This window comes from Heteronotia binoei, chromosome 13, assembly GCF_032191835.1.
Source record: "Heteronotia binoei isolate CCM8104 ecotype False Entrance Well chromosome 13, APGP_CSIRO_Hbin_v1, whole genome shotgun sequence".
In the NCBI taxonomy this organism is placed as follows: domain Eukaryota; kingdom Metazoa; phylum Chordata; class Lepidosauria; order Squamata; family Gekkonidae; genus Heteronotia; species Heteronotia binoei.
Window position 1 is genome coordinate 75,380,247 of NC_083235.1, and position 15,287 is coordinate 75,395,533.

Sequence of the window (15,287 nt, forward strand, 5' to 3'; positions counted from 1 at the left end):
AGTTATGTATGTTCATGGCCATCACTGCCTTCCCTGGCAGTGAATTCCACACTTTAATTATTCATTGAGTATAGAAGTATTTCCTTTTGTCTGTTCTGAACCGATTTGCCAACAATTCCATCAGTTGCCCTAGAGATCTAATATTATGAGACAGGGTAAAAAGTTCCTTTTATCTGCTTTCTCCATCCCTTGCATAATTTCATAGAACTCTATTATATCTCCCCTCAGCTGTCTTTTTTCTAGACAGAAAAGTCCCAGACTCTAGTCTTTCCTCACAGAAAAGTTGCTCCAACCCTCTAATAATCTCAGTTGCCTTCTTTTGTACCTTGAGTTCTGAAATGTTCTTTTTGAGATATAGAGACCAGAACTGGACCAATTATTCCAAATGAGGCCACATCATAATTTTTTACACCTCCATTACATTATTATATTATTGATCAATTTATTTTCAATTGCTTTTTTCCAATAATTCCTATCATGGAATTTGCCTTTTTCACTGTCATGGTACACTGGTTTGGCATTTTCATTGAGCTTTCCACAGCATCCCAAAGCTCTCTTTCAATCTCATTATCAGCCAGTTCAGACACAATACACATATATTTAAATTGGTATTTTTGTTCCAGTATATAACACCTTGCCCTCACCCACACTGAACTTCATTTGACATGTAGCTGCCCCCTTATCCAATTTAGAGATAACCTCCTGTACCTCTTTACAATCCACCTTGGTTTTCAGCACCCTGAATAATTTGGTATCATCCACAAACTCAGTCCCAATTCAAAATAATTTATGAATAAATTAAATAGCAACTGATCCCCAACTGATCCTTGTAGAATGCCACTGCATCCTTCCATTGCAGAAACTTTCCATTTATCCCTACTGTCTGCTTCCTGCCATTTAATCCAATTTAATCCATAAAAGGACCTGTCCTCTTATCCCATTACTGCTAAATTTACTCAAGAGTCTTTGGTGAAGTACCTTGTCAAAAGCCATTTGGAAGTGCAAGCATGTGATGTCTGTTGGATCACCCCTTTCCACATGCTTATTAACCTCCTCAAAGAACTCCTGAGGGACGTACTACTACAATCGGGGAGGGACTGTGGCTCAGTGGTAGAGCCTCTGCTTGGGAAGCAGAAGGTCCCAGGTTCAATCCCCGGCATCTCCAAAAAAGGGTCCAGGCAAATAGGTGTGAAAAACCTCAGCTTGAGACCCTGGAGAGCCACTGCCAGTCTGAGAAGACAATACTGACTTTGATGGACCAAGGGTCTGATTCAGTATAAGGCAGCTTCATATGTTCATATGTTCAATGAATAATGAACTAAAATGAATTATTGGTTAACTTTGACTGATTCTTCCTAAATTTTGAGAGTTTTGGCTTCACATTATTACACATGGTTCTGGGAGCTATCTTTGTTTAGGTGCTGAAAATCTGAACAACTATGCTCTGGTGGTGGGGTTTTTTGCATGTTTCCAAACAAGCTGGTATATACTTTTCTCACATGAATACCTTGGTCTCTTCCTCTAGCTGTCTCTTCAGTTCTTCTATTTGCTGGGAAAATGCTTGCTTGCTTCTGGAAAGCTGTGAGATTATGCTCTCTTTTTCCTCAAGTTGTCTTGCCAGTTCACCTTTGATCAAAGATGAGAAATTCTCTTTTTCTTCTTTATGCAATATCTATCTATCTATCTGTCTGTCGATATAGGTATAGGTATAGCTACGTCACAGGTATAACCTATAAAACAAGCTCTGTCAAAGTTTGTCTTGCAAACACTGTTCCCTTTGCCACTCATGCAGTTTTGTTTGGGGGTTGCACCAATGCATCATGCAAAGATGAATTTGCAGAACTTCCTAATGAGAGAACTGTGCCTGGAGTGTGAAGAGAGCTCATATGTTTTGTTGTGGAGAAGAACAAAAGTTCCCACTTTTCAGGTTACGCCAGAAATGCGAATTGGTAGAATGCAAGTCATTCATGTTACTGTTTTCTAATATGCACGCAGCCCCCAGATAAATAGTCTTCTTTATTACTATTCAAGATGTTCCTTTACTAATTACTGGCATTCACAATGAATGTTCTAGAATTGGCCCTGGTACCAATTAAGAGCTAAACCAGAATAATTTGCTCTCTTCTGCATTCTTTTTATGTTTTTTCACAACTCCTTATTCAACTTAATCCAGCAATAACCTTAGACTGCTGGCCCCAGTGATTCTCACTAACCGTAGCCAGTTTGAATTTAAACCAGTTTAATCATGAAACGTTTGCTGTGTAGACTGATTTGTCACCTAGGTTCATTTCAGGCTCTGGACTCAGAATGCATTCTGCAGTGCATCTTCACCTGCAGATTTCACAGAACATGCATGCTCAAAGCCTCTGCCATTGTAGCTGTATGCAGTTAGTGCTCCTATACCAAATCCATTCTTTTTTTTTGTACCTGTTTCAGTCTGCAGACGAGCTTTATGCATGGTTAGATCATTCACTGTCCTCTGATTTTCCTCAGACTTGGCCTTCAGTTCACTGAGCTGATCCTCTAATGTACGGCACATTTTCTCTAGATTAGCCTGTGAAGGGAATTGTAACAATATGCTTGTATGATGCATTTATATATTTGTATTTAGGGTTGCCAACCTCCAGGAAGTGGCTGGAGATATGCAGGGGTGACAATTGAGATCAATTCACTGGGAGAAAATGGCCACATTTGAAGGTGGACTTTATGGCATTATATCCTGCTGAGATCCCTCCTCAGGCTCTGCCCCCAAAATCTCCAGGTATTTCCCAACCTAGAGCTGGCAACCGTAGTTTATACAGTGGGCGTGAGAATGCTAATTTTCATGTAGGTCTGGATTTCTATCTTTCATTTCCAAATACCTTTGACTTTGAAACAGACTCCAAGTTACTGGCCAGGTCATCAATCTCCATCTTCAACTCGCTTTTTTCCTTCTCTAGTTTCTGTTTGACACGCTGCAGGTTATCAATTTGCTCCCCAAGCTCAGCAGTGCTGTCAGCATGCTTCTTTCGGAGAGCTGCTACTGTGGCTTCATGCTGTAGGGCAGACTCTTCCAGATCACGCCTCATTTTCTGAAATTCTGCCTCCCGCTTCTTATTGATTTCTACCTGGGCAGAGGTAGCCCCTCCAGCCTCTTCAAGCCTCTCGCTGATCTCTTCCAGTTCACGGGCCAAATCTGCCCGCTGCTTCTCTGCCTTTGCCCGAGTCGCTCTCTCAGATTCAATCTCTTCTTCCAGTTCCTCAATGCGAGCCTACAAAGGAGAAAGACGGTTTTATGGTTTACTCAGTGCCATTTGTAATAGAGAACTTTACACAGCTTTATAAAGCAGACCTTCAAGATGACAAATCTTTGCCCCCAAGGAACTCAAAATTAGCGGTGGGGAAAACTGTAGTAGGGATGTGCACTGAGATAAAATCAGAGTGGTATTCAGGATTCTCATGGATACCAGGACCCATGTCCTGTACATTTTGGGGAATATTTGGGAATATCCATGGCTGATATTTTAGAGATCTGAGGCCTGCTTACCCCACCCCCCCTTTAATGGGTTTCCCTGGCAATGGAAGGGAGGGGAAAGGAAGGCATCTCCCCCAGCCCTGGGAAGGCAGTTCCTGGCCCAGGCAAGCCGGGCATGGGGCCCTGCAAAGCTGGAAGTCTGGAGGGTTCCTTCTCCCTCCCTCCTTCCCTTCCTCATTTGTGGTGGAAGGGCCCTTTACCAGGGGCCTTTTAGTTTGAAACTGGAGGGAGGCAGTGCTAGTGGACAGGCAGTATTAGGTTCCCTGTATTTTAGTGCCATAGTTAATAGCCATTCCAGCCCCCCCCCCCCCCAAATCTCCCATAGAGAAGAATGGAATCTGAATAATTCCAGAAAAACTGAATCTTGAAATGGTGTTGGGGGACGCAAATACTGTTGAATTCTGGTATTTATGCCCTTCTCAAAATCTGAATCCAAATAATGGGGGGGGGGGGGTGGTATTTAAAGTCACATCCCTAGTCCATAGAAAACAGGGAGGGAGACATAACCACAGCAGCCTATGAATACGTGCACATTTACTGGCAAGTATTGAAGCTTGATTCCAGGTAGGGTTGCCAGTCTCCAAGTGGGGCTTGGGGATCTCCTGCTTTTACAACTGATCTCTAGCTGGCAGAGATTAGCTCCCCTGGAGAAAATGCCTGTTTTGGAGTATGGACTTTGTTGTGTCTGGTGTTTGTCCTGGGAAGTACAGCACGCTGCACCTGTGGGCGGTGCCTGGAAGGGACGAATGCAGCCTGCCTATGATGATCAGTGGCGGGAAGTTTAACTGGCCAGAATTGGACCTGACCAGGAAGAAGGTTGTTCCAGGAAATGTATATAACAGAGGACCCAGCCCCGCCATGTTGTCTTTGTGATGTACTCGCTAATAAAGCATGTTGCCATCTGAATGTCTCCGTCATCAGTACATTACACTGACAATGAAGGTGGGATTTCAGTGAGTAGAGAGCAGCCTCCAGCTGCCCGCAAGCCCTGCAATCCGAGCTCTAGTGCTCTCATGGCCAAGGTCATGGCTACTGCTCCTGGACAAACCATACCGCCATTCGACGTCACCCGGCCAACTTATGGGAATCATGGGAGAACCAGATCAACTACTACATAGAGCTGCACAAAATGGAGGCAGAGAAGAAGGCACTTCTCCTGAGTTCGTGCGGGATGGAGACCATCCAGCTGATGAAGCGACTCATCGTGCCGACCACCCTCACAAGGGCAACCTACGACCAGCTGGTCAAGGTGATGACGAACCACATAGCGCCACAGCCATCCCATCTCACATGCAGGCAAGTGTTCTACACAAGACAGCAGAGACAAGCTGAGTCCACTGCAGAGTATCTTGCAGAGCTCCATGGATTAGCCCTGAGATGCAATTTCATGGGGGACTTGGAAGAGATCCTGCTGGACCGTTTCGCGGTTGGCATCCAGGAGGAGAAAATGTGCCAAAAGTTGCTAGCATACGAGGACAAAGACATTGACCTCGTGAAAGAACTCTGACAGGCAACTGCCTTCGAACAGACGCACACAAGCCCTTCTGCGAACCAGGCCGCTGTTGCCTCGATCTCGGACAGCTCTGACGACAATGCTGCTAACATGTCTGGACGTTACAATGGCATGCAGCAAAAACTTTTGGATGCAAATCAGTTTGCCATTTATGTACCCTGTGCAGCTCATTCACTAAATTTAGTTGGATGGAGTGCTGTGGATTGCTGTCATGTTGCAGTAGATTTCTTTTCCACTGTACAACTGCTCTACACATTCTTTTCAGCCTCAACTGCTCGGTGGAGAATTCTCAAAGATTGCATTGGAAATGAAAAAGTGTTAAAATCACTTTCAGACACCAGATGGGAAGCACATGCTGTGGCAACTGCAGCAATTATTGACTCTTTCTTCAAAATTCTGGAAGTTTTGGAAGATTTATCAGATGACCAGTTGCAAAAAGGTGGCACTAGAAGGGAGGCAAAGAATATTGCAAACAAGAAGCAAGAACTGGAATTTGTGTTCATGCTGAATTTTTGGAATGAAACTTTAGAAAAGTTTCATAGAACAAGTCAACTTCTTCAAAGTGAAAATGTGATCTTGCAAACATGTGCAGATTTGTATTCATCGTTGGCAGACCAGTTGCACACATCAAGAGATGAGCTTGAGAGATTGAATCATTTGCAAAGGACATGCTCCCTGATGTAGAATACAAAGCAACTCAAACACGTAAGCATATAAGAAAGATAATGCCCAATGATGGAAATGCACCAGAGGTCATTCTCAAATTCCGTATCTCCACTTTTTATGTAATTGTTGAAAAGTTAGAAACGGAAATGAGGAGACGAAAGGTGTACACTGAAATAGCAGACAGATTCTCTTGTCTGACAGATGTTCCTAATGCCACCCAACAAGGTGCTATTCCCAATTATCAGAAAGTGAAAGGTACTCAAAGACTTGTCAGACACTAATTGATGCTTATCCAGATGACATGAACAACACTTTGTCTACAGAGCTTCAGCAGTTCCATTCATATGTTCTTCATAAGTTTAAAACAACCAAGAAAACATTTTTCACTCACATGGAACTTTACAACACAATTACAGAAGACAAACTAGAGAGTGCCTTTCCAAATGTTGAAATTGCCTTAAGAATATTTTTAACATTAATGGTCACCAAATGCACAACAGAGAGGTCTTTCTCACAAATGAAACGTGTAAAAAAAACCCAAATAGATAGTTATGCTTCAAGAAAGACTCAACTCACTGTGTATATTAACAACTGAAGCAGACATTCTGAGAAGTATTAATTTCGAGGATGTTATCAGTGATTTTGCGAAAATGAAATGTAGAAAAATGCCTTTCAGATCATGAATATTGAAACTTTGATACATTTAACTTGTAAAATATTAAAATAGATGTTGTGTTGCATTTTTGTAGAACTTTATGTAGCCCAAGCTTGACTTAGTTTGTACAGTATATTGTGTTATCATATGAATAATTTTTTTATTGCTGCAACCTGCATTGTATATCTGGTCAGACAGGTCAACAACTAAAATGGACTGAGTCAGTGTGGAAAGGAGGGGGGCACCAAGATTGGTCAGTGCTTAGGGCACCAGTGAGCCTTAATCCACCCCTGGTTACAAGGAACTGGTATCTGCCACAAAACCATTAATTGGAATGTTATGCCTCCCAGATTAGCACAAACTTGATTTATTTGCATGTGTAGATAAGGGGGTTCTGTGTCCTGAAACTGCTCAGGGGATTCTCTTGTTCACTCCACTGTGATAATTATGTTGTTGTTCCAGCTTTGTCTCAAAATCTTTACATCATGTTATATGCTAAATCATTTTTTTCAACTCTGTCTATACATTTGAATGCTTTTCTCCCATTTCATTGTATTTAAAGAAGTGTGTGTGTAACACACAACAGCTTATACCTTGAATAAAACTTAAGTGCTCTTAAAGGTGCGACTTTATTCTGTTGCTTCAGACTAACACGGCTACCCACTTGGATCTATCATCTAAAACCAGACTGTTTTAAAGCACTGCAGCTCCTTTGCTTTGCACGGAAAATAGAAACTCTGTGATCCTTTTTTTTTTTTTTTTGCCTTTGCTGCCCAGATTTTAGGAGCTGGTGAAAACCAATATTTAGCTCAAACTTTTGTCTTTATCTCTTCAGTCAACCATTTCATTTTACAAGCAAGACATATCATTATGATATTCATACACCTTGCATCATCTAAATGAAATTAATTGTTACCCAGTAAAAATGACCTGGGGTGAAAACTTAAGTATGAAGGAAAAGCAACTCATGCCTGCAGTTCTTTGATCTTCTTCTGTAGTTGGATGCCCAAATTTTGTTCATCTTCAATTTTGCTTTGTAGCTGACTGTACTCAAAGTCCTTCCTGAAAAGGAACAGGAAAGGCAGCATAATTAAAAGGCTGCCTTTTAAAGATAAATTTTACATGCTTATACAATGTATATAGTTCATACTTCTTCAGTTTTTCATCCAGTTGCTGTTTATCATTTTCTAGATCCATTATGGATTCCTGGGCAAGTTTCAAGTCCCCTTCTAACTTCCTCTTGGCTCTTTCCAGATCCATGCGGATTTTCTTCTCCTGTTCCAAAGAGCCTTCCAGCTGCAAACACAAGCATAATGACAGTCCCAGGTTATAAATGATAGTCATTAGTTGTGTTTAATTCAAAATCCACAAACTGCAAAGTGAGCTTTCCTAGGAAGGACTAGACACTTGCCAGCAGAGGTAAAAGCATTTACATGCTTATAAGCATTTACATACCAAGTTTATATACTAATAGGCAGGGGTCACTTTGTAGAAAAATAGATGGTGGAACTCATTAGCATAAGCCATCACCCCACCAGACAAAAGCAACCCAATGCAAGGAAGGAAAGCCCCAGGCAAGCGGGGCCTGCTTGGGTTGGCTAGAGATCCAGCCAGCCCAAGCGGGCCTCACTGACCTTGGGCTCTCCTTAGCCGCCCCTCACACCCGATCAAAAGGCCAGCAAGCCACCCATCCAAAATCACATAAGAAGTGGAGAAAGGGTGGCATGGGCTTCTCCAGGAATTAATGAGGGCTGCTAGGGTGTGTGGAAAAGCTCCTGGTAGCTGGCTGGCTGCCCACTCCTAATCCAGGGATTGTTATGCAGTTGCACCTACTATTAAGTGGACAAGGTAGGTGGGGAGGAGGGGGGCATCAGAAAGGTTCAGGAGCTGTGCTCCTGTGAGCTCCTGCTGAATTCAAGGCCTGTTGATAGGACTGGGAAACAAAAGCAAGACCACCATCCCCCTGCTCAAATAATCAATGCAAAACTAGAGATAGCCTTATTCCTCTACTACTTCCCTGCTGGTATAAGGACTCCATATTGGGATCCACTTCCAGTTCAAGGATCTTAAAGTATACTTCCCCCCCAAATGTCTCCCGTCCCCTCCCTTTCTTTTGATATGGTGGTTTCTAGGCAAGAATTCAGGCTGCCAGGAGAGTTATCTGAATTCAAAATACAAGTTCCACTTGGTTATAGACTTAGGGTGTTTTCCCACAGAGCTTACCTCGGAGCGACGTCCCTCTTCACCACGCACCGTCTGCGCGGATTTCCCACCAACTGCTCCACATAACCAGGAAGTGCCAGACCTTTTGTGTCGCAGATGTAAACCACTAAAAAACCAGTTTACGTTAGCGACACAAAAGCCGCGGCTCTTCCTGGTTATGCGGAGCAGTTGGTGGGAAATCCGCGCAGACGCTGCGCGGTGAAGAGGGACGTCGCTCCGAGGTAAGCTCTGTGGGAAAACGGCCTTAGGCTCAAACAATTGTTTTGTTAACTTAGAATGGTTTGATGCTGTCCAAGACCAGTGGAATAAATTTTCTCACATCGTCCACTTGCTGTTCCAATTTGATTTTGGCTTTGGTGAGTGTGTTGACTTTGTCCTCCTCTGCCTGTAAGTCATCTAGAGCTTGTTGATGAGCCTCTTGGAGGGCTTTCTTCTCCTTCGTTAACTTCACAATAGCTTCATCCAAAACTGCCATCTCTTCTGTTAGGTTTTTAACCTGCAATACACAGAATAAAGAAATGTTCATAGCCTGGGGAAACAGTTAAAAATATCAACGTCAAGTCCATCACAAAGTCCATTAAGAGATTCTTATGCATTTAATTTACAATTACTGACTACCAGCGGTGACGTTAGGGTGCCAGCTCAAAACTGGTACCCCAGTCAAGGCACTGCCACCACCCTGACACCAGCACCAGAGAGGGCAAGTGCAGTGGCAGCCAGGCTCCTGGTCTGAGCATTCATAACACTGCTGCCCACCGCTGCTCTGCCTCTCATGCCTGTGACATGGCAGGCAGCAGCAGTGTGCACACCGTGACCGGGAGCCTTGCTGCCACTTCTGAGCGGCCTATTTCCATCCACTTAGAAGCAAGGGAGGGCCCAAACTGGCACCCTCTCCCCAGCTCGGCGCTCCAGGCAGCCTACGGTTGCCTAATGGATGTGCCGGGTCTGTTGACTGCTTGAAGACACAAAAACTACGCTATTTTAGATAATAAAGGTGGCCATTTGGGACATGTAGATCAACATATGCTGTTGTGAACTCCTCCAAGGAGGTCAGGACATCATATATTGTTCTTTCCTTCATCCATTTTGTCCTCAGAAGAATGCTGTAAGGTGGTTTAGCCTAACAGTGACTGTCCCAAGATCACCCAGTGAGCCTCATGGTTGCATGAGGATTTGAACCTAGGTCTCAGTTCCAGTCTTAAAGGCAAATGCATACCTTGGCCTATTATTTCATATACTTAACCATTTGAAAAATGTAAACCAGAAATTATTAAAGCAATGTTAGATACCTTATTCTCAGTGGCATGCTTTTCCTTTTCAACCTTGGCCAGTGTTAACTCAAGATCATCAATGTCTTTCTTTAGCTCTGAGCATTCATCTTCCAGCTTCCTCTTCTTGGCTGTCAACTCAGCATTCATCTCCTCTTCATCTTCAGCTCGTTCAGTCAGCTCCTTAATTTTGGCTTCCAGCTGGATTTTGGTTTTGATCAGCTGGTCACATCTCTCCTCAGCATCTGCCAAATTTTCACTTTCCTTAACAGAGAAAATAAAATCATAGTATTCTGTTGTCTTTAAAGTTTAATGTTAGAGGCAGATAGCTTAAATTTTACTTTATCAAATTATTTTTTTGTGCTCAAGACGGCCATAAGAAGTTTCTCAAACAAGAGCATCTCATGGGAAGCATCAAAAATGGTTTGTGATAAGGCATGGCCGTCTCCTATCCTGAATTAACAAATAAATAATCATACTGAGTACACACAAGCCCAAGGTTTTCCTAAGTAGTTTTTTTAACTCAGACCTTAGGTTTGGGGGGTTTTTAAATCATTCTGTAGCTTCCAGACATGGTAATCCAATTCTTGTCTTACTACTAAGCCGCCCTCTTCCATCTTAAACTTTGGTGATTTTTAAAAATATATTTATATTAGTGGCAGTAGAATGCTGATTAAGATTGATATTATCCCTGCTACGAAAATAAAGAAACAAAAGGAAAGGAAAACACAGAAGAAAATAAGAAATCTAAAATAAAAAGAGTAAAGAATAGAAAGGAATGTGTTGGGTGCCAGCATGAGCATGGACATTCTCCATAACATTTCAAATATAAGAAATATGTTTGTAGATCATCTCTAGCATCTCTTGGGATGTGCAGTGTGTGTGAAAGAGAGAACGTGTGAGAGTGGGTTACTGCTGGCTGTGTCAGTTTTTCCACTCATAATATTAGTTTGACTTCCACAATTTTTATTGGTTGTCGCTCTACAGATTTCTACCTTGCCTTTGCCCCCTAAAGGGAGCTCCAAGTGGCTTAGGGTATATATACACTGAAATAATAAAAATGTTAATATCTGTACAATAACCAAGCCCACCCCAAATACCCATAGCTGTTTGTGAGTAGTGCAGATGGATAAGGAGCAGTGTGTCAGAATTCAAACAGCAAAGCCTACTGACAAGTGAGAAAGGGTCAGAGCAAGCTGAAATGCTCAGCAAAGGATCCCTAGACTGGCATGATTATTGAGACAGGGAGCCATGTGAAGGATGAAGGAATATCAAGAGATCAAGAAATGATATGGAACACATTGCCACAGGATGTTACAAATGGCTTTCTAGCGTACACGGCTGATGCTGCAGCTGCTGGTGATGATGATGATGGTGATGATGAAGGAGGAGAAGGTGGTGGAGGAGGTGGAGGAGATTGGATTTATACACCACTCTTCACTTAGAGTCTCAAAGTGGCTTATAATTTCCTTTCCCTTCCCCTCCCCACAACAGACATCCTGTGAGGTAGGTGAGGCTGAGAAAACTCTTCAAGAATTACTCTCGAGAGGAATAGCTCTGGGAGAGTTATGACTGATCCAAGGTCATACTAGTAGGTACAGGTGGAGGAGTGGGGAATCAAACCCAGTTCTCCCAGATTAGAGTCCGTGCACTTCACCACTGCACCAAACTGGTTCTCAATGGTGCCCAGCTGTAATAGTTAGCAAAGCACCTTCATGTTCACAGATAGCCCAGTTCAGACTATATACGTGACACTGAAGACTTGCAACAGGAGCTATCGTGCCTTATTCATGACATTCCCTGGGGCTTCTAGATGGTCACCATTAAAAGAATGTTGACCAATTACTCACAGATTGCACTTGAAGCTGCAGGTCATTTTTCTCTTGCAGCAAGGACACCATTTTCTCCTCTAGTTCTTTCCTTTTGGCCTCAGATTTAGCAAGCTCCTCCTTGGTTTTCTCAAATTCTATCTTCATGTTAGCCATCTCCTTCTCTGCCTCTGCACTCCTTAACAGTGGTTTGATCTTGAAGTACAACTTCATCCATGGCCAATGCTTGACATTCATAAATGAGCGAATGTTGTACTGAATTGTGAAGATTGCTTCCCTGGAAAGGAACCAGCCCATGCAATTACTTGCTATGGATACAACACTGGGATTTTTTAAAAAAAGTAAGACCCTCCATCATAAGTCTTGATTGCACAGGAGGGCGCCAATAAACACACAACTGATTAGGAAACCAACATGTTCCCTCAACTCAGATCTGAAGAGCAAATGTACAAATGCTTCTGTTTGAACAGACATGATTCAATCATGTAGGTACAACACAGAGAAGATAGGAGGAATGGAAATTTAATGAAGTGTTATTTCCAGTACTTTCCATTGCTCTTGCAACTGACCCTATTTTTCCCTTCAGAGGTTGCATAACAAGAGAGAAGGCTGAACATCTAAAAGGTCAGAGATTCCAGCCCTGACCAAGATACCCCAGGCAGATCTCAGAAGCTGAACATATATATATGAACATATGAAGCTGCCTTATATTGAATCAGACCCTCGGTCCATCAAAGTCAGTATTGTCTTCTCAGTCTGGCAGCGGCTCTCCAGGGTCTCAAGCTGAGGTTTTTCACACCTGTTTGCCTGGACCCTTTTTTGGAGATGCCAGGGATTGAACCTGGGACCTTCTGCTTCCCAAGCAGATGCTCTACCACTGAGCCACCGTCCCTCCCCTAAGCTAAGCAGGATCGACTCTGGTTAGTACTTGGGTGGGAGACTGCCTTGAAATACCTAGTCAATAGGGTAGGGGCAGACTTTATTCAGTTGCTCCTCTGAATATCCTCCAGGCCCTCAGTAGGGGTCAGTCACCAGAAGTCACCGTGACTTCCAGGTGCAGACAAACACACAAATACGAAAATACAAAAAAAAAAGGTAAGAGATTTCCAGTGTAAACAAAGCAAACAAATAAGTGCCATAGAAGAGAAAGGCATTGTACCTTCTCTCTACCATTTTTTGGTATTCCATTCTCATGAGGTACCCTCTGCACACAGCCTGTGTACGAGTGATGAGCAAAGCTAGACGATCGTCTCTCATCTCTTCCAAAAGGCCCAGCAGCCCAGCCTTGAAGAAGACCTAAAATGAAAATATCAGGTAGAAGAGCAGCCTTGCGTTGTCCAACACTTGCACCTGAGGTCTCAACACAGCGAGCAGCTTACTTTGGTGTGTCCAAATTTGTACTGAGTATGGTCAATATCAATGGATCCCAGCAGTTTTTCACAGGCTTTCTTGCTGTCCATAAATTGGCCCTCTGGGATAGCACTGGCATTCAGCACCCGGTACCTATTCAGTTAGATAGAAACAATCCATTGCAGCACTAAAATCAGGAAGAGGAAGAAACTTTGTCTCGCTGGTACACTTTTAATATCCTCCAACAGCTCAAGCCATAATTTAGATAGAGGCAGGCAACAAGATTATGGCTTGATTGGTTTTATCTAGATATTTCATTGGTAAAGAAAAACCTTGTATGCAACAACAAATCCAGTGCAATGCAGCATTACAATAAATAGTTGTTATATAAAACATTTCTATGTCACCCATTGTTTTTTTTTATTTATTCAAACATTTATATCCCATGTTTCCTCTTGGTTCAAGGTGATTTACAATAATAGTTAAAACATGCCCAGCAAAAACCAAAGATAAAATAACAAGGCCCAAATTCCTCCTACCTCCCCCCTTAAAAGACGTTTGCTATTCAAATCCTGCCCCCCCCCAAGCCCAGGGGTAAAATTGCACACAGAAGCTGTGCCAGTGGGGGGCAGTCTGCTCCCCATTGACACAGCTGATCCTGGGTTGGTTTCTCCTGCAGCCTAGTTTAAACTGAGCTGCAGGAGATGCCAACCCCAATCTGAACCAGTGGAGCTGAGCACTCCCCACAGGCACACCTGATCCTTGGTCTGTCTTCTGCAGTCTTCTGAAAGCCAGTTTGGTGTTGTGGTTAAGTGTGTGTACTCATATCATACTGGGTTTGATTCCCCACTCCTCCACTTGCAGCTGCTGGAATGGCCTTGGGTCAGGCATAGCTCTTGCAGAGCTGTCCTTGAAAGGGCAGCTGCTGTAAGAGCTCTGTCAGCCCCACCTACCTCACAGGGTGGGGGAGGAAGGTAAAGGAGATTGTGAGCCGCTCTGAGATTCAGTGTGAAGGGTGAGGTATAAATCCAATAGCTCCTTCTTCTTCCTCCTCTTCCTCAAACTTTAAAGGGACTGCAGTAGAAATGCTACCACCTCTCAGCTGTTTTCAGATTTACCCAATAATTCCCAAATATAGGCAGGATTTTTTGAGGACTTTTTCTAGTTTTCCCTAGAAAATGTTGATACATTTGGAATGCCGAAATATACCTGAAAAATACTGATAAGGTATTTTAGGGGTACATTTCCAGCTTCAGTAGATTTGAATGCACACCCCTACATAAAATATATAGAGATTAAAACTCATAGCCATATAGGTGTAATCAGTTACGCATACAAGTTATTAAAAGGTATGGAATATCTGCTTTCTTATGGACAAAACCTTGTCATACAGTTTGACCACTTCAGAGGTTGTCTCATTAGGCTAGTCTGCAAGGAGAAGATACATATAGAATGTATTTTATTTATATATATATATATATATATATATATATATATATATATATATATATATATATATATATATATATATATATATATATATACACACACACACACACACATACATACACACACACACACACATATATATACACACTGTGGCTAATAGCCACTGATGGACCTCTGCTCCATATTTTTATCTAACCCCCTCTTGAAGCTGGCTATGCTTGTAGCCGCCACCACCTCCTGTGGCAGTGAATTCCACATGTTAATCACCCTTTGGGTGAAGAAGTACCTCCTTTTATCCGTTCTAACCCGACTGCTGAGCAATTTCATTGAATGACCACAAGTTCTTGTATTGTGAGAAAGGGAGAACTGGGTCCCATTCTCTTTAACTTATTCATTAATGATTTGGAGTTGAGATTAAGCAGTGAAGTTGCCAAGTTTGCAGATGACACTAAATTGTTCAGGGTGGGTGAGAACCAGAGAGGATTGTGAGGAACTCCAAAGGGATCTGTTGAGGCTGGGTGAGTGGGCGTCAACGTGGCAGATGAGGTTCAATGTGGCCAAGTGCAAGGTAATGCACATTGGGGCCAAGAATCCCAGCTGCAAATACAAGTTGATGGGGTGTGAACTGGCAGAGACTGACTAAGAGAGAGATCTTGGGGTCATGGTAGATAACTCACTGAAAATGTCAAGACAGTGTGCGACTGCAATAAAAAAGGCCAACGCCATGTTGGGTATTATTAGGAAGGGAATTGAAAACAAATCAGCCAGTATCATAATGCCCCTGTATAAATCGATGGTGCGGTCTCATTTGGAATACTTT

General features: G+C 42.7%; 1 protein-coding gene across 1 annotated transcript in view; it reads right to left on the reverse strand.

The window, feature by feature from the left end:
* LOC132581917 (myosin-3) overlaps positions 1 to 15,287 on the reverse strand; it is a 75,998-nt gene that overhangs the window by 24,582 nt on the left and 36,129 nt on the right. The window contains exons 20-29 of the mRNA XM_060253385.1: positions 13,048 to 13,171; positions 12,828 to 12,964; positions 11,690 to 11,945; positions 9,861 to 10,103; positions 8,891 to 9,067; positions 7,499 to 7,644; positions 7,320 to 7,410; positions 2,862 to 3,251; positions 2,428 to 2,554; positions 1,508 to 1,626 (exon numbers count right to left, since the gene is read on the reverse strand). Of these exons, the coding sequence (XP_060109368.1) occupies positions 1,508 to 1,626; positions 2,428 to 2,554; positions 2,862 to 3,251; positions 7,320 to 7,410; positions 7,499 to 7,644; positions 8,891 to 9,067; positions 9,861 to 10,103; positions 11,690 to 11,945; positions 12,828 to 12,964; positions 13,048 to 13,171 (1,810 nt within the window). The remainder of the gene's footprint in view (positions 1 to 1,507; positions 1,627 to 2,427; positions 2,555 to 2,861; positions 3,252 to 7,319; positions 7,411 to 7,498; positions 7,645 to 8,890; positions 9,068 to 9,860; positions 10,104 to 11,689; positions 11,946 to 12,827; positions 12,965 to 13,047; positions 13,172 to 15,287) is intronic.